General features: G+C 45.8%; 1 protein-coding gene across 1 annotated transcript in view; it reads right to left on the minus strand.

The window, feature by feature from the left end:
• FAT4 (FAT atypical cadherin 4) overlaps positions 1-9854 on the minus strand; it is a 228565-nt gene extending 218711 nt beyond the window's left edge. The window contains exon 1 of the mRNA XM_083174229.1: positions 3999-9854. Coding sequence (XP_083030355.1) covers positions 3999-9143 — 5145 coding nt within the window. The 5' untranslated portion in view covers positions 9144-9854. The remainder of the gene's footprint in view (positions 1-3998) is intronic.
• Positions 9855-20206: the final 10352 nt, after the last annotated feature.

Genomic DNA, 20206 nt, shown 5'->3' on the forward strand with positions numbered 1-20206 from the left:
CGGGATTCATCACCTACAGGACCGGCAGCGGGCATCGGCCCTGGCTCAGTGGAGCCCGTACCTCCGCTGGGGTTCTGCATTTCCCCCTCACCAAGGCTACACCAGCCTCAGCTCAGAGACTGCCCAAGGTGACTATTGACTGTGGAAGGGAAGGGGAGGTGTTCACTTTTGTGTGGTTCTGATATAGTTAGTGTGTGCTGTGTATATTGTAGGCTACCTGTATTGGGTAGTGTTAGTGGTGTGGTTATGGTTTTCATGTACTGTTAATATGAAATAAAGGTGCGTTTTGTACCTTGCTTTTGTGGCCTTACTGTGTGATCCGCGAACCGTAGTTCTCCCGGGACTGTGCAAATGCTGTAAACACTGCCTTTCTCAAGGCGGATACGAGCGATAGGTCCCTCCATGCACCCATGAGCCCGGGAGTCCTTACACTGTGATTGCACTCAACTGTCGCCATCACTGGGCTTATGTACCAAGGGGTGAAGAGAAATACAGTGTGCGGAGAAAAAGGGCGGGATGCACGAATACGAAAATGTGGTAAAAAGCCTGTTATAGGGGTTTTTACCGCATTTCTGTATGCTCTAAACCCTCCGCCGGGTCAGCACTGTGGAGGATATCGCCAGCAAAAGCTGGTGATACCCTGTAGAAGCCTATGGGCTTCTCTCCGCAGCGCTGTGTGAGGGATCCGTCACAGATACCTCCCAGCATGCCCCACAGACGGGCCATCACCATGCGACCCCCGGGTCTCAGTCAAACCCAGAAGTTCCAGAGTTGTCCCTTGTGTTATTAATTGACAAATCTTATGAGCTGATTGGTTGTAACTTTTTCTCTCTCCACACTTCCTAAGCATAGAAAAAAGCTGTGGAGAACTGGTGAACTACAATGGCACCAATATAATTAATGATTAATTAAAATACTGTTCCTCTCTACACAGTAAGTCTTTAATGCTTCTGTGCTTGTATGTCCATAAGTAGCAATTCAGGGGGTTGTTCAGAGTGTGAATAAGAGGCTAGAAAGTGTTGTTAGATGCATCCTTATACATCTAGCCTCAATACACCATGCAGCGTGAGATGCTTGGTGTGAGCGAGACGCCAGATTCAGTGCAACTCTGCTAATGTTGGGAGTTTTTTTGTTTCTACCAAACATACCAACATTACCAAACATACATGAAGCCGTCAGAAGGGGGCGTGTGCGCACGAGAGTCTTGCACACTCCATTCCTACAGAGCTCCCCCCGGGTCCCCGCCACCTCGCCGCCGGTCACCAACGCCTGCCCCGACCTCCCCGCACCCCCATCTAACCCTGCCCATCTCCTTGAAGCAGAGATGGGCAGGGTCCCACCGCCCAGCCGCCGAGATACTGGGCTGCGCGTGCATGTGAGACGCACGCGCGTCTCAGTCTGACGGAATCCCTCTCCGCCAGCGCTCGCCAGCAGGGACGTTCTGGTGAGCGCCGGCCAAGGAAGAGAGGGGCTCCATCTATAATAGTTGCCTTGTAACTGGGACACACAAAGAGACTGTGCTGATTAATATGATATGACACTTGTATATTGGGGGTTACTAAGACCAGATCAATGGCTGATTATTGACCGCGCATGTGTACGGATCGTAGTGTGCATGCGCAACGCCATTTTGCAATAAATCCAGTGTCTTTTTTAATTGCAAGCCAATCGCTAGTTGATTAGCGGAAAGCAGGCATTGATGATGGGGGGTGGGGGCATCTATGAAGTAAATCACCCCAGTATACTTGTGCATTGTGTTGCCAATAATACATAAAATTTGAGAGATTTAGATTTGCCCAAACTGAAATTTAAATAACGTATTTACCCTGCATGAAAAAAGAATACATGTACAGCATTTGCACCGCTTGCATTCCAACATGGCTTGTCCAGGTGCGGAGTCACTCTCTCTTTTTTTTTTAGCTTTGCTCCCAACCCTGAATAAGCCACAAGATGCTATTTATTGCAAGCCGGCAAAAACGTATTCTTTGTTTTTTAACTTCATCTATAATACATCAAAAGTGTAATCGGAACCCCCACATGATAGTCCTATAGGATGCAGTTGTTAGTATTAATAGCTACATTTCTGAAAATAATATAACATTCCATTGGAATCCCTACAAAATGCACATTAACGTAGCAAATGTAAAGGAAGAAGCCGTGCATACATCAACTCTAGCCCCTAAGTGAAGATCCTTAAACGCTTGAATAGGAAAACATTTGTTTTTCATTTGAGGTAAGGTAACCAGTAAAAGCCTTAACTTGATTTTTAGAAAGACTCTGTGAGCAAAAGAACGTTTTTCAGGCTACTGCGACCAAAAGCGCCTAACACTGGCTGGAAACCTGAGCCGCTTCGTCAGAGCCCTCTCTGTACTGCAAACCTCTGCAGTGAGAGCCTGCATACCTAAAGCATGTCAGCGACAGAACTCCAGCACTTCCTTAATGTTTTCATTAAGTATAGAGAACCTAATCTCTTGTTTTGTTTAAGGCCACACAACTTTCCAGAGCTTTAGTCAGTGCAAGGAAGATTGCTGGTCTCATAATGTAACAGATTGCAGACTAATTGCAAGGCAGAGAATGAAACCGTAGGTGCCAGCTTTTTTTTTTATATTGTGCAGCCCCCCCCCCCCCCTTTACAGGATTAGCATATTGGCCACCATACATATGACTTACACATGCTATATATCTGCATGGTGAAACCCACAGGCCTACAACATCCATCTGTAATTTATATGTATCTGATTCTCCTAATTTGTTAAGAGAACACAAAGGCAAGACCAGCCTCCTGCCTCTTGTGAGGTTAAAGTGGATGGGTTGCGTCTTCATGCTACAGCTGAAGGGGGAGATGCCTGGGGGAATATTAACCAATCAGTTCTGCACTGTAGATATATCTGGCAAAGGATAATGAAAGATAGAAGAGGCTTAAGGGACATATGTAATAAACCTTGGAGAGTGATAAAGTGGAGAGAGTTAAGTACCAACCAGCTCCTGTCATTTGTCACTGTAACATGGTAACCAGGAGCTGATTGGCTGGTATTGGCTTTATCTCTCTACACTTCAACTCTCTCCAAGGTTTAGTACATAAGTCCCAGGGCCACGTATATATGTAGTAACAGTAGGAAAGTGTGAATTCAGAAAGCATTGCACTATCCATTATATTGTCAGCAGAGTCTGTCTTACAGTCCTTTTGTGTATTTACAGGCAGACGGTGGTTCTTGCATGATACAGAACAAACCCACTATCTACATCCATAGATTCATAACATTTATTGTGTAACTGTATTCTGATGACAAAATTGTCTACTGGTATTATTCCCATTGCACCGCAGCAATTATATACAGCAGTGCGGTTAGTATTAAAGGATCACATACTGTATAACATATCAGCTAATGAGTGTGTTTTATATTATCATCCTGGGGGTGTAATAGCACAATATTAATCAACCTGTCAGAGATACAGTAGAAGCAGATTGTGTTCTCCTGGGAGCTTTCCAGCACACATTTATATTAGCGCTTACCTGTACCACATGCCATCTCTAAGAAAACAATGGATTCACATACATATATGGGCATAGCAAACAAAGAATTAAAAAAGTTCTAAAGCAGTGGTGTCAAACTCATGGCCCTCCAGCTGTTGTGGAACTACACGTCCCAGCATGCCCTGCCACAGATTTTATATAATGGATTGCTAAAACTGTGGCAGGGCATGCTGGGACGTGTAGTTCCACAACAGCTGGAGTACCATGAGTTTGACACTGTTCTAAGGCAAAGAGAACATATTAATTTGTGTAATCAAGACCTCTTCAGGTGTTAATTATATTCTTGTAGGTATATTGCAACAAAGCACCCATAGCCAATGACAAGCATTCCTACATTGTGTACTGTAGCTGCTCATAAAGTACATAACCAATCAGCAGATGCCTGTGCCAGGCTGCACAACATGTGTAGCCAATCGTACATAATGTTACACATTGCAGGTTACATACAGGTAAAAGATCTTACCTCTGCTTTCTGGGTTCTGGGAAAACTGGACTCTCTCTCAATGGCATAGACATCTATCAGGTAGAGGCGTGCTCCATGCTCCCGGTCCAAAACTGCAGCAGTCTGGATGACACCTGTATTACGCCCAATGGTGAACAAACGTCCAACAGTTTTTCCTTCACATTTCACAGAAACAATGAAGTATTCCACCGTAGTTTCTGAGCCCCGGCCACTGGATGCCTCAATAGATATAACATTAGTTCCAACAGGCTCACCCTCTTTTAAAATAGTTATATACTTTGGCTGGGTAAAAACAGGGCCATCCGTTCCCTGAAGAATAATCGTCAACTCAGTTGTAGTTCTCTTTCTCTCCGGCCCTAAATCAGTGGCAGCCACTATAAGTTTGTATAAAAGATGAGAGGGCACCATGGCAGAGGCCACCCTTAAGTCACCACTGTAACGATCCACAATAAATGTCTCAGTGTCTCCATTAATGATTTCATATTCGATTTCTCCATTGGGACCTTCATCTGGATCAAGAGCTGCCACTGTAGTGAGCACAGATCCGATCACAAGGGTGGGATCTGCAGCAAAAGCATTCTGTGACATAAATGTTGGAACATTGTCATTAAGATCACCAACGAGTATAGTGACATTCTTCAGGGCATATTTCCTAGTCTCTAGGGGCACAGCCTGGTCACTGGCCCTGACAGTCAGTTCAAAAAGGTTGGCAAACTCTCTGTCAATCTCTGCATTAGTGTAGATTGTGCCTCGCACCTCATCAATTAAAAAGTGACTGCCCCTTGGCTTCTGTTGGATAATAGCATAACTGAGCTGTCCATTAATGTCTGCATCCGGGTCAGTGGCGGTCACGGAGAGAATGGAGGTACCAAGAGGCACATTCTCTGTTATTGATTTAAATATATCTCCTGCTGGGAAGCTGGGTGGGTTATCATTGAAATCCCTCACTTGTATTATGACTGACATGGTAGATGAACGAGGGGGTCTGCCATTATCTTTTGCTGTGATGTTTAGTTTGTACAGTGCTTGGGTCTCAAAGTCCAGCTTTTTAGCCAGGAAGATGCTCCCAGTGTTGGGACTAATGCTAAAGGTGCCGTGGTTATTAGTCCCTGTAATACTATAATGGATATCAGCATTATCACCTGTGTCAGAGTCTGTGGCAGCAACGGAGGACACCAGTTCCCCAACCCTCATATTCTCTAATACATCCACAAAGAGAGCTGCCCTAGGGAAAGATGGGGTGTTATCATTTTCATCCAGTACTTCAATGCTTAATGAGCATGTAGAACTTAAGGGCACTTTCCCAGAATCTACAGCTTGGATGATGAGAGAATAAAAGGCTGTAGCTTCATGGTCCAACTTCCCCACCAGCGTTACTTGCCCTGTAACATTATCTATGGAAAAGCGTTTTTCCTCATTCCCTTTAATGACAGAATAGCTCATCAGCCCATTGCTTCCCTCATCCCCATCAGAAGAAGAGACCCGTAACACCTGAGTCATGTTTGCTGCTGACTCTGATATACTGGCCTGGTACAGATCTTTGGAGAACTTGGGAGAGTTATCATTTATGTCTCTTATATAAATCTGGACCGTGGCTTGATCTTTTAGTGGTTTTGGTAAACCTAAATCAGTTGAGACAACTTTGAGTGTAAATGTGGCTGCTCCTCTTTGCCTCATAAGACCCTCTCTGTCAAATTTTTGAGTGCTGATAATGTTCCCAGTAACCGGGTTTAATTCAAAATCAGGTTGCATAGTTTCAAATGCATACACAATATCACCATTACAACCAAAGTCCTTATCTACGGCAAAAACTTTACCAACAAACGACCCTCCTTTTTGTTCCTCTTCAAAATAGAAGACATAATTAGTGCTGTTAAACAATGGCCTATTGTCATTGACATCCTCCAGTATTATCGTAACATTGACAGTGGCACTTAGCTGCTCCACAGCTCTGTCTGAAGCAGTAACAAGTAAAACATATATATCCTTAACCTCTCTGTCTAGTTCACTCTTTACATATAGCTGTCCATCTGGGAATATACCAAATGCCTCCCCCAGATTTCCATCTGTAATACGATATGAGATTTCCCCATTAGCCCCAGAATCTTTGTCAGAAGCATGCACTTTAAAAAACCTGGAGTTAACCGGTTCGGACTCTAAGAGAGTCACTTCATAGGACAGCTGATCAAACACTGGAGGGTTATCATTCACATCATGCACGGAAACAGTTAATATAAAGCTGGATGAGAGCTGTGGAACACCCATGTCTGATGCTAGAATTTCTACTTGGTATGAGCCAGCATTGACATCTAGTGCTCCTGTTAGACTCACAGCACCACTTACTTCATCCACTTGAAATAGGCCTAAAGGGTTCTGTTTTACGATATAAGCAATCCTGCCATTTACACCTTCATCGAGGTCAACAGCCTTAGCATGAAATATAACATGACCTTCTTTCCAATTTTCCACCACATTTACGCTTTCTACTGCATGTAGGAAGCGGGGAGAATTGTCATTTAAGTCTTTGACAGTAATATTAATAATTGCTTCCCCGGTGACCGCCCCACCACTAGCAATGACTTTCAATTGGTAAGATCCTTGTTCCTCTCTATCTATCACACCTGCTGTCATGATCAGACCTGTGGCTTTATTGATAGCAAATACCCCTTTTTGGTCCCCTGTGGTGATCAGGTAAGTGATATTGGTATTCAAATCCATGGTGGTTGCAGTCACTGCCCCAACATTATAACCTAATGGCACATTCTCAAACATAACAAAACTGTATGTGTCCTGGGTAAATGATGGTGGATTATCTTGGGTATCCAACACAGTAATGGTGACAATAGCATGGTTGTGAGATTGTAAGCCTCCACCATCGGTGGCCATGACTTTCAATTGGTAAGCTGTTTTTTCTTCCCTGTCTAAGGCAGCTTTTGTAGAAATGGCTCCTGTGTCGGCATTGATCTGAAATTTGGAAGTGTCGCCGACCCTGATAGAATATTTAATGGTACCATTTGTGCCCAGGTCAGGGTCAGCAGCTGTCACAGACACAACAAAACTTGCAGGTGGTTCATTTTCCTGAATGTTGGCAAAGTATTGCACAGGATAAAACACTGGACTGTTGTCATTTACATCCAATAGAGTCACAGTGATTTTAGCTAAGGAAGAGAGTGGTGGGGTTCCAAGGTCAGTAGCAAGAACCACTAAGTTGCACTTTTCTTGCTGTTCCCTGTCCATCTCAGTCCTAGTACTAAGTTGGCCAGACAATGGGTCGAGGCGGAAAGAACTTTGACATGGGCTTTGGTTATCAGAATCAAAATAAAAACGGATGGTGCCATTGTTCCCAAGGTCACCATCTGTAGCCTTCAATGTGATAAGTTCCGTGCCAATAAGGGAATTTTCTGGTATGGACACCCAATGTTGATCACCAGCTGGTGAGCCAGTGAAAGTAGGCCTTTGATCATTTACATCCAAAAGATTAACGAGAAGAGAAGCGTAGCTAGTTTTGGGCTGAGGCCCCTGATCCCTTGCACTGATATTAAGAAGCAATTGAGAGGCAGTTTCACGGTCTAATGTGGAGGTACTTGTCACCAAGCCACTGTGCTCACTAATGGAGAACCATCCCAACTCATTTCCGGATACAATAGAGTATCGTAGATTGGCATTTAGTCCTGTGTCACCATCTGTAGCTGAAACACCACAGATGTATGAGCCAGGTGGCAAGTCCTCACTGATCTCCACTTTACTCTGTGGTTCCTGGAAGACTGGAGGGTGATCATTGATATCATTGACATAAATCACGAGGCTAGCCACTGATGATCTTGGCCTAGGGTGACCCTGATCTGACACACTAACAGTCAAATTGTAGGAAGGTATGCGCTCTCGGTCCAGTGCACTTGCTACTTTGATTAGGCTCAGGTTGGGTACTTTGGAAGTTTGTACTTCAAAGTGGCGCTGCTCATTGCCTCCCAAAATAGCCACTGTAACATTCCCATTTGCAGCGGGAGAGTCTGAGTCAGTGACAGTAAGTAATGCCACCACTGTTCCAACCTGTGCATTCTCATCCACTGATGCATAACGAGAGGTGGCAGGAAAATAACGGAATTTTACAACAGGGTCATTGTCATTAACATCGATCAGACGGACAACTGCTTCTGCGCGGCCAGTAAGTGGTGGAGTGCCCAGGTCTTTGGCCTCAATACTGAGTGTATATTGTCGGCGACTTTCATAATCCAGTGGCTCCCTAATGGTGACAAGGCCACTTTCTGGGTCAATTTGAAAAGGGGTGCCTTCTGCCAATTGGTACATGATTGCAGCATTATCCGCATCATCCCTGTCTTTAGCCTCTACTTTAAGAACACTTGAACCTACAGGAGCATCTTCTTCAACTCTGGCCTGGTACTGAGAGCTGATAAAAACAGGTGGGTTGTCATTAATATCCTGCACGGTTACATTCACTTGCAAGTGTCCTACTTTTTTGGGCATTCCTTTGTCTTCCACTTCCACCAGCAGATAATAACATGGAACAGTTTCCCTATCTAAAGGACCTTGTGACATCAGATGCAGGAAAGCACCATCCCCACTTGGGTTGACTGTAATGCCCAGTTTAAAGCGCCCATCCTGGTTTCCTGAAACAATGCGGTAGGAGCGATGATCTACCCCATTAGTGCCAGCATCAGAATCTGTAGCAGTGTCTAATATGACCTGTCTTCCTCCTTGTGTGTCCTCTTTAAAAGACACCACAATGGAAGGGTCAGGAAACACAGGTGAGTTGTCATTGATGTCCAAGACAGTAATACGAACTTCTGTTGGGTACGTTGGTTGACTGGACAGAACCACCAAGTTGATAACATCACTGGCAAGACTCTCCCTGTCTATGATTGAGGTGGTGTGTATGGAGCCAGAAGTAGAGTTAATGCTAAAGAGGGCATGTGATTCACTAAGTCGGTAGGTGAACCCTGGTTTGGTGCTGATGGTACCTACATAGGTCCCTGGTGGTTGTTCCTCCAGAACTTGAAACATCTGACGGGGTTGGGAGCTGGTCAGTGCTGTAGGCACTGACACCAACAAGGACACTAACAAAGGCATCAGTGAAAGTCTATGCAGGTAATGTATCATGCCACACAGCGGGCTCATTTTGGGCATGCAAGGTTCCGTGCAGAATATCAGAAATGTAAAACCATCCACCGCAACTCCCGGGGGTCAGAGAGATGATGTATATCAGCAACCACTGAGCAGGATTCCCCCTTGCGAGCACTTTAGTGTGGAAGAAGCGTGTGATCAGGAATTGTACATCCAGGAGCAGAACAGCGTCGCATCCCGCACTGCAGCTCAGTCAGACAGATGGAACATCCCAAACTTGCTGCGAAGTTGCTGCACTAGTGCAGACGGCACGCACCTTTGTCGCAGCGTGTAGTCAGAGGAGCCTCAGCTGGCGATCGCATCACTGAGAGGAGCCTGGTCCAGACGCAGCGGTGAATTACAGTATCTCCCAAGTCCTTCAGCTGTTCCCCGCACAGCCCGCATACAGCCCGCCTGCCAGCCAGCTACTCATCGGAGCCCGGAAAGGTGCAGCCTGTGGGTATTTCTTCTTCCTCACCATGCCAGTCCCTTGCTGTCCTGCAGCCTGTGCTCCGCTGCCGGCGGTGTGATCGGAAGGGTTAGCAGCGGCAGCCGGGCATCAGAGCAGCGCACATGGGCCAGTGGTAAAGTCTCTGCATCCCCTGCTGCTCTCTCTCTCCCTCTGGTACCCTGGAGCACTAGTGCCGGGGGATCGGGCGCCGCTGCCGCTGCTGCTGCCTCTCTCACTGCAACAACAAAACTTTCTTCTGCTCATTGATCCCTCATCATCAGGCAGGATTCAGCCCCATCGCCCCCTCTCCCCTCCCCGCACCGCCCAGCCACACGCCTGTCACTGCCAGCGCCTCCCCCCGGCCCCCGGATTGGGCAGCGGCTACTGGGCTGCAGCCCCCCTCACTGCCTCGTCCTGCGCTGCTCGGGCTCCCCCAGCTCCCCGGGGTTTGGCCGGCGTTGTTGCGACAAGGGAGACAACTCGCCGGGGTGAGGGGGAGCGGTGGCCGGAGGCTCTCTTCCCGCATGCAGCGAGATGGCACCCGCTGGCAGGCAGCAGTAACACTGGGACGGAGCGGATCGTGGCTGGGACTGCACTGATCTCAGCTATAGCTATGGGAGCCCCGGCTGCCAGCATCCCACACTGCACTGCCCCATGCCAGCGGCATCACACTGCTGAGGAGGAGGATGTATCTGTAAGGGGCACCAGCGAGTACCACAACACTCTAGTGCTACCCCTGTGCCACATGCCGGCGCACCTATGTGTGTACTGGATGGTACTGTACTACCAGAGAACAGCACATCCAGGCATCATTGTCAGCATTGACACCAATAATGACCAGAACATAAACCAGGTCTAACATAGGATGTGACCACTATAGTAAGCAGCTTTCCTGTGCACATGTGGATTAAATGCTGTGCCACATGTTATGTAATTACATGGGGAATCCCTATGAACACTTGTATAATGCCAGGTATATACAGTACTGCATATTTGGTAGCTAGCAATATTCCTATGAAGGCATTATAGTGCCTGGCTCCTATATGTGATAACAAGCCGTATTATCCCTATGCGCATATGCATTATAGTGCTGTGCCACATACTAGAGCTCCTATATGTGATAACATGCAGTATTATCCAAATTCACATATACATGATAGCAGGGCTGCCATCAGGATTTTTGGGGCCGGGACTCATTTCCAGTCCAACACCCCCCCACCCCCTCCTCACTTGATTTATCGTAACCCAGCTCCTGCTCCCCATCTCCTCTTCCGCTGAGCTGCAGCCAGGAGGTCCCAGAACGTAGGCTTCTTCAACTCAGGATACTGGCGGCCAATTAAAATGCAGCACTGGCTGGTGAGCCAATCAGAGCTTGCATTATCCCTATGCACATATATGGGGCAGCACAGACAGTGTGATGGTTAGCATTACTGCCTGACAGCACTGAGGTCATGGGTTTCATTCCCACCATGGCCCTAACTGTGCAGAGTTTGTATATTCTCCCCGTGCTTGCATGGGTTTCCTCCGGGTACTCCGGTTTCCTCCCACACTCCAAAAATATACTGGTAGGTGAATTGGCTTCAAACAAAAAATGGACCCTAGAATGTCTGTGTGTGCGTGTACATGCAGTAGGGAATATAGATTGTAAGCTCCACTGGGGCAGGGACTGATGTGAATGTTCAAATAAACTCTGTAAAAGTGCTGCGGAATATGTGTGCGCTGTATAAGAAACTGTTAATAATATAATGATAGTGCTGTGCCACACGCTAGAGCTCCTATATGTGATCATAACCTGTATAAGTAAATTGTGTCACATTACAACTACAAGTAAAATATTTGTACAATATAATGACAAATAAAATACAACAATGTTCTATAAGCTCTATAATCATTGCTCAAATAAACAATTCAAAGTATCTATTACAGATAAGTGCTAATCTTAATTGAAATACAGAGTTAAAAAAAAAAAGAAAATAATTAGTGCCATGCATCCACTCCTGTATATGACTTTTTAAGTAAACATTATGCTAATATTTCAAGCAGGTCTCACTGGTATGTATACAACTTGTCCCAGAAAATGTGTTATAATGATGAAAATGCAGGATAATACCAGGTACATAATACAGGTTTTTTTTTTTACGTGTGAAGTGGCATAGCATTGTTACTGAAGCGTGGATGCTAAAACTGTAAGCGCCTTAGGTGCGTAAACAGCTCCCCCTTCTGGTGATAAGTAAATATTGTTCTAGGACACGTTCAGTGTCTGCGGTGAATACTACAGTAGCTGTGTAATGTATGTCGTGCATTAGTGAACCGCTGTCCTGTATGCACACATTTTACACATCTCAATTATCCATACATTTAGATCATAATTTACTAATTTAGTTCAAAGGTGCAAACCTTTATAGATAAGGCTTATCTGTGCTCCCGGCGCACTGTTCGATGAGAATGGAGTGCCCATTCGCAATGGTATGCACCTGCATGTGCATCCCATTTTCACGATCGGTGCACTGAGATGGGATGCTGCGGTGCATCAGGAGCACAGATGTGTCTGGCTCCATCTGTAGCAATTACTATAATTCAGTTATTCACGTAGATTGATATATCGATCGATCAATTGGTTCGTTGTGGTTGCTGTGGTTCATGCATTTATAGTCATATTCAGGTCATGGACATGTGCAGTGCATCACATACAAAGTCCCTGGAAAGGAATTTAGCGGGAAAATGTGTAATGTGGGGTACACACCAGGACGATTTGGCCCAAAATGAGCCAATTTAGATACAATCTCGACCGATTTGATGTAAATTGACCATGTTTTCGGCCATTTCGCTGCCATTCTGATGCGATCCCGATCTGATGCACGGCCCGCATCATTAGGTCTTTTCTGAGATCCTACCTGTGACTGGTAGGATCTGAGAAACGACCATTAAAGTGGGTGCGGGTCGCGATCACCTGATGTGATGCGGGTCGCGATCACATCAGGTGCATTTTCTGAACGGGTCATCGGCGGGTCGTAGGCTCCATCCGCTCGTAAGTGGGTCATACGTTCCTGTAAGGACTCGCTTGCGAGCTGCATCGTGCTGGTGTGTAGTGTGCCCAGCATAAGAAGATGCATTTTGAGTTTTAGGCACTTGTGTAAAATCACAGCACCCGTTACGTAGTTAGCGTAGCATCCCTGTCAGAATCAGCGTAGTGTTCCCCTTGACCAGCGTAATTAGCGTATCTGTCAGATTCTGCATAGTGTTACCGCGGCCAGTGTAGTCAGCGTCCCTGTCAGATTCGGTGTAGTGTTCCCGCGTAATGCAGAATCAGAAGAATAACTTAAATTATTTTCTTTAGTCTTGATAATTAGATATTATTGTACTTTGTTAAGTTGCTTTTCTCTTCTTCTAAAATTCAGTTAACACATGTCGTCATTACTGTCTCAGATGTATGATATGGCAGGTGTGAATGTGTTCCTGAAACACCCGCACTATCCACGCCAGCCCAAAGCATGGCGAGTGCAGTGAGCCCCGCGAGGGGATGCTCCCGACCTGTTCATACCCCAACTATCCACGTCGGCGTGGAGTTGAATTTAAAATTTGTGGCGAGCGCAGCGAGCCACCGAGCCTGAATCATGGCGAGCCCTGCGAGGGGACACGAAATACATATAAAATAACCAGTGTCATCTCGCGGGGCTCGCTGCGCTCACCACTCTTTGGGCTCGGTGGCTAGCTGCACTTGCCACACTTTATAAAATCAGGTCGGGAGGATGCTAAACGTGTGCGCTCGCCACCCTTCAGGCTGGCATCGATAGTGGGGTTTGGAAATGGAGGCATTTGCCAAATTAATCCCAAACCGATGGACAATAAGTACACCAGGTATAATTTCCTGTAAACCATTCTGCTTATTGGGAATAAGTACACAAAACTTGGTATAAATTCGCACACCGATCCTTTCTTAGTACTAAAGTACACAAAACTTGGTATAAATTCACATGCCGCAGGGAGGCGGGGAACGGCGGCAGGCAGGGAGATGGAAGCTTCCCTGCCTGCGCCGGAGGCTGTGTGGGGGGTAGGAGGATTCCCGGGGACACACTCAGCACAAGCTGCTCCCTGGGGAGAGCTTGCAGGGGCGCTACACTGACTACGCTAGGTAGCCATTGCGCTACACTGACATAGTCGCTCATTCGCATGCTCAAGTCACCAGAGCAAATGCCTTCGGCGAGTTTTTAAAATTTGCTGAGATGGTCACAGAATGATTGGCAGCCAGGGAATGGTCGCTGGGGTCCATCCAGCATTTCATCACGTGCCCACAAAAACCATGGGCGCCCCCATGGAAACTCTAAGCATACCCCTGCAAATGCAGGCATGCCATGCCTGGTCGGAATGGGCGGCTGACATCACCTGATGTCAGTGCCCGCCCCCATTTCGGCCATCACCGTGCAGGATAAGAAGTGCAGTACAGACTTACCTTTATCAGCAAAGGGAGGAAGAATCATTTGATGGTGATCGACCATCGAATGATTTTTCCTCCGTGTGGCCGCATACAAGCGGATGTGTAAGCATACACATTTGCTCGCTTGGTAGGGTGGGGATCGGGCTGCAGACGGGCATGCGTTTGGCGTGCTTGCATTTACCTGCTCACTGGGCAGTGAATATACTGTATGCAGCCTAGCGAGTAGGTCTGAATTACACCATAAATCCTGTTTATACTAGAGATGTGCAGGCTCTGATTTACTCTGATTTCAAAGCAGGATTTTATTGGCTATCAACTGTCACCAACTGTCATGTGGTTTGCTATAGCCAATAAGATCCTGCTTGCCACTAAGGAGAGCTAGTATGCTTGCCGATAAGGAGAGCTATTATGTTCTGTCTCCATGGCTTTCCTCATGGGTGGCCCAGTCAGCGCTGTGCATTTAAAAAAAAAACCCTGGTCGCTCACTTGGCATGCGTAAGATCTCGATATTATCGCGAGATCTCGATATTATCGCGAGATCTCGATATTATCATGATATTATCGCGAGATCACCTAGGTGGTAAACCAAAGCGGCCAGGGTTGTTTACCACCTAGCTGGCTGTTAATACATCACCCTGGCTGCTAATTGCTGGGGGATTGAAGGGGTGGGATGTGCCTAGTGCACGTTAGGTGCGCTGATCAAACATTAAAAAAATTTTTATTCCCCCCAGTTAACCAGCATTAAGTGCAGCATATGCATTTAATGCTGGTTGATACTAATCCCCCTGTCCACGTTTTCCAGGTTACCCAGCAGGAACACTATGTTTCACAAAATGTCACATTTTAAAAACCTACAGGTGACCTTGAATATGTGACCTGTGTGGAATCACAAAGACCGAGTTTGAGAACTTTTGTTCTAGATGAAAATGACTCTGTGTCAGGTCAGATCTGCAGGGAGCATGGTCCTGTATTCCCAATGGTAGCGCCATAAAAACTCACCGGAGCTGTTAGCCTGGAGTTATTGTGCAGCAAGGGTTCAGTATGATTTCCCCACATTCTAAATACAGACGGTCAAAATACTCACAAGCATTGGCAGAAAGTCAAAATACCGACATGTTCAAAACACCAACATTTATTATGTCGAAATGGTCAAATGCCGACATTTAAAATTACAGAGAGTCAAAAAGCTGAGGGTGTCTATGTGGACGTAGGTTGACATGGACACCATATAAATGTCCTGTGTCCACTCGCATGGCTCTCTGCACTCGACTTGCTTCGGGCATGGTGCCTTGTTGCTCTCGGCTTATAATAACTTATCATTTAATTCTATGCCCGCTTGGATCATGAAGTAAGTAAGTAATTCAGTTTCAAATAAAAAAAAAACACAAAAAAACCATGTCGACATTTTGACCGTGTCAGCATAATGAATGTTGGCATTTTGAACATGTTGGTATTTTGACTGCCTGCCAATAGCTGTTGGTATTTTGACTGTCAGTAAACTGACTGCATCCTGTGCAGCAATATGACTCTTGTTTGCCGTAATCCAGGTCTATGGGGGAAATTTAACCGTTTATGGCCAATCCCGTTTACGACCGGGATGGAACGTAATCATGCCGAAAATATGAACTGAGAATACTACTAATTTACTTAGATCCCATATTCTCAAGATTCATATTTTCCGATGGTGAAATAATTCGTATTTGGATGCCGACTTTCCCTGGCAGCCAAAAACAAACTACATGGATCAGTCAGATCCATGCAATGCTTCTCTGTGTTAAAAAAAAGGAAAAATAAATATTTTTTTTAAATGGGCATAATCAGCCCCAGGCTCTTTGAGCTGGTCCTGGTTATAGAAATACAGAGTAAAAAGTGCAGTGACAGGAATCATGGGGGGACCTGGCATTGGGAAGAAGGAAGCCCATGTTTACGATTTCTATCACCCTGGAAGCCTACAGGGACAGAAGAGGATGTGATCAATGCCGGATGGATGATAAGTATAATTTTTGTTCACAGGTACCTTCGTACTTGTTTCCTAACACGGCACCCATCGCATCGTATACCATAAGCCATACAATGGTATGCGATGCGATGTTACGCGATGGCAGCCGATGTTATACATTTTTAAATCGTATACCATCGCATTGTATGCCATATGATTTAAAATTGTATAAGTACCCTAATGGGTGTTTTCAATGTTAAATGTGCCCCTTATACGCTGCGCTCGCCACACTATGTAAAATCAACTCCACGCCGATGTGGATAGTGGGGGTATGAAAAGGTTGGAGGACGCGTACCGCTGCTCTCGCCACGCTTCGGGTTGGCGTTGATAGTGGGGGTGGCGTGGGGGTGCATTTAACATTGTAAGCACCCATTAGGTGCTTATACAATATAAAATTGTATAGGGGGCTTAAATCGCATCGCACGCGGTTATATGGTATGCAATGCGATACAATGCATAAGATGCCATACGTCTGAAAATCGGGGGCGACGTGCTAGGAAACAAGTACCGGTACCTTTTAGAATTTCTACTGGAAGAGGGGACCAAACCTATGGGATCAAGATAGGTTATTATGGATGTGTAAAGTATGTAATAAAACTATAGTTTATTTGTAAATACATTTTCCATTCGTATTTTCTACTTAATAAGTAGCCAAATTCAGCAATATGAATGTTAGTAAATGAGTACACCACCATAAAACTCATGGCAATATACGGCCGAGTTCTATCTATGGTGTACTCATTCGTACACCAGAATTTAGCTGAGCTTGCCATATATAAATATATGAAATCAGCTGAATTAGCCAATGCTAATTTTTCAGACGTATTTTAGATCAAATGGGTATGTATGGGTACATTTGTACCCATTAGATCTTAGTAAATTTTCTCCTATGAATTTCAGCTGCTGATGTTCCCTTTAGACACAGAAATCTGATCACACTAAGCACCTCAATGTGTGACCATGTTGTGGACAGCTCTGCCATTTTATAACGGATGTTGGAACAATATGACTGATATGACGTGCAGTCTAATAGCCATGAGAGGAAGCCGTGGTCTAACTGCTCTGGCTTGATGGGAATGAAATAGAGAATATTACACATTAACCAGCTTTGTACATCACATCTTAAGAGAGAATTTCATAGTATGTACTGCACTGTACCCAGCTTTAGGGATGTGCAGATGTGCCAGAAATATGTACTAGAAGCATATTGCAGTGTCATTTTTATAATAATAACTTTGTCATTTATTTTTAAATGTGTAGAAACAATATTTTTGTGTAAAACCTTGTTTTACTCGATTCTATATGTATATCCATGTGAGTATTTATGCTGTGCAGTTTAATTTGCACACAGCATTCATGTGTGCTTGACATAGGCATAAAGTAAACTTAAGAATAACACAAGAGGGGGCAAGCTGCTGGTGATAGGTCAGAAAGGGGATGTCCCAGAACCCTCACAGACCCCAGTGACCTATTGCACTCTTTACATGTAGCTAAAAACAGCCCTTGTCTTCTATAAACCTTTTTTCAAGTGCGTAGTGGTAGTGACATAACTGAGACCCTGGATGTACTGTAAATCTCTCCCTGACTGACTGGGGTATTTTAGGTTGCTTTCTTAATCAGGAACCAATTTAGAACTGGCTTGGTGTAGACATTACAATGGTATTGCTATTAATATTCAAGGGTTATTTCATTGGATGATGCAAAACACAAAATAATGTGCTCAGCCTGTAATGCGTAGCAAATGTCTTACTGCAATGCTTAGACAAATGATAAGGAGACAATCGCAGTTCAGCAATCACATTGCCATGGTCTTGCCCTTGCAAAAGCAGCACACAGTCAGTTTCACATTCACTAGTAAGTACAGTTCGTGTTGTCAGCACAGAGGGCGGGATGTTATAACATCCGCGGCCCCCCTTCGCCGGACATCGCATTTTTAATAACGGCATATGCTATAACATATGCCGTTATTCATGCAAGGGACAGCTCTTGCGGTAAGAGCTGTCCCTTGCGATGCGGTGCCGGCACTGGACTTCCGGGTCTGTGACCCGGGAGTCCATCTGCGCATGCGCAGACCCCGGCGCCGGCCGCAGGTCACGCTGGGAGGGATCCGTGACGGATCCCTCAAACAGCGCTGCGGTAAGAAGCCCATAGGCTTCTGCAGGGATTCGCCAGCTTTAGCTGGCGATTCCCTCCGCAGCGCTGACACTGCGGAGGCGCCATATAGCATATAGAAATGCGGTAGAAACCCCGAAAACGGGGTTTTTACCGCATTTCTGCTATATAGCATCCCGCCCTAAGAGGTATACTTCTTAATTACCAGGTTCTACCTCCGATAATTATAAGTTATTATTGCTGCTAATTCTGGCAATAAGAAATTATGGGTTGCATGAATGTATTGAAAAGTAAAAACACCCACAGGGACAGGCGCTCAGAAAAGAGCACATCCCTGTGATGTGTTAGGAGTGAACCGATTGCTGGGGCCATAACTAGGACAGTGTGACATGTTCCACTGCAGGAGTCTCAAAGGAGGAGGTACTGATCAGTGACCACAAATCTCTTTGATCCCCAACATCTCCTGGTCACCGCTTTCTCCTCCCTGGCTGACTCACCCTCCCCTTGTGTCCTTCATCACATCATTATTTAATGCACACATTTTAAAAACACTGTCATAGCATGGAACCCATGACCTATTGCAATGTAGTCAGCCACCTTACTTGTGGAGCTATTTTCTCCTATGTGAGAAGCATGTGAATTCTAACTATGTAAAGTAAGGTAATTCACAATATAAAACCATTGCTGCTGATCAGATCTATATAGTGCTTCTGGCTGCAGGAGATAGTATGTGTGGCTGCACACTACATAGATCTACTCAGCTGTAATGTCTTTTAAAGAGACTCACACCTAACATAATAAACTGTAAGTAGATGGCACTTCTCACACAGAAGCAAATAACTCTACAAAGGGGTGATTCTCTAAATTAAAAATGCTGTAAAAACCCTGTTATCTGGGTTTTTACCACATTTTGGGATGCTTTAAACATCCCCCGCCGGGTTACCATGACGGGGGTATCGCCAGAAAAATCTGGCGATGCCCCATAGAAGCCTTTGGGGTTCTACCATGACCCACTGCCGCCCCGCACCGACCCCCGCCGCCCCGCACCGACCCCCCTCACCTGTGTTCAGGTAGCACAGAGCTGTGCTGCCCGGACCTGTGACCTCCTCCTCCCTGCACTATGATCCTCTTCCGGGTGCAGGGAGGAGGAGAGTCTGGTGCAGTAGCAGCGCCAGGTAAGGGAGGGAGGGGGGGAGCCGCTGGGACCTGATGGGACTCGCTGACTCACCGCAAAGGACAGCTCTTAACGCAAGATCTGTCCTTTGCCATAATTATCGCATACTGTATGTTAGAGCATATGCAATAATTATGTATGCAATGGGCAGCGAAGGGGGCGGAGCTGGGGTGCGGATGTTAGAACATCCCGCCCCAAGTCAGGAGCTCATAGCTTTGACAGTGTTTTAAAATGTGTGCTATCATCGACCTAATCAAGAATGGTGACAAGACCGCTTACAGGCACCCTACGTGAGAAGCTGACACAGTGGTGCAGCAGCAACAACCTCGATCTAAACCCCATCCAAACAGTTGAGATGGTGGTCGACTACAGGAAACAAACACTGGTCCTGCTAACAATAGCAAACGCAGTGGTGTCGTGGGTTGAATCCTTCAAATTCCTAGGGACAACCATGTCCAGCGACCTAAAATGGGGATTAAACGTAACCACAAACGTCAAAAAGGCCCAACAGCACCTGTTCTTCCTAAGGCAACTCAGGAAATTCAACATCCCACAGGAGCTGCTGTGCGTATTCTACACCGCCATCGTGGAGTCTGTCTTATGTTCCTCGATCACAATCTGGTACGGTGGCGCAAGCAAGAACGACAAACAAAAACTGCAGAGGGTAGCGAAGAATGCGAAAAGGATCAAAGGGACCGACCTCCCCCCGATAAGGGATCTGTTCTCATCCAGGGTAAGGAAACGCACTGAGAAGATCGCAACAGACAAGCTGCATCCCGGTCACAACCTGTTCAAGATCCTACCATCCGTAAGACAGTTCAGGTCTGTCCCCGCCAAAAGGTCCAGATCAGCAAGAAGCTTCTTTCCGCTAGCCGTCCATCACCTGAACAATCAAAGCGAATGCAATCCCAATATC

The sequence above is a fragment of the Crinia signifera genome, chromosome 1 (assembly GCF_055691185.1).
Source record: "Crinia signifera chromosome 1, ASM5569118v1, whole genome shotgun sequence".
Lineage (NCBI taxonomy): Eukaryota > Metazoa > Chordata > Amphibia > Anura > Myobatrachidae > Crinia > Crinia signifera.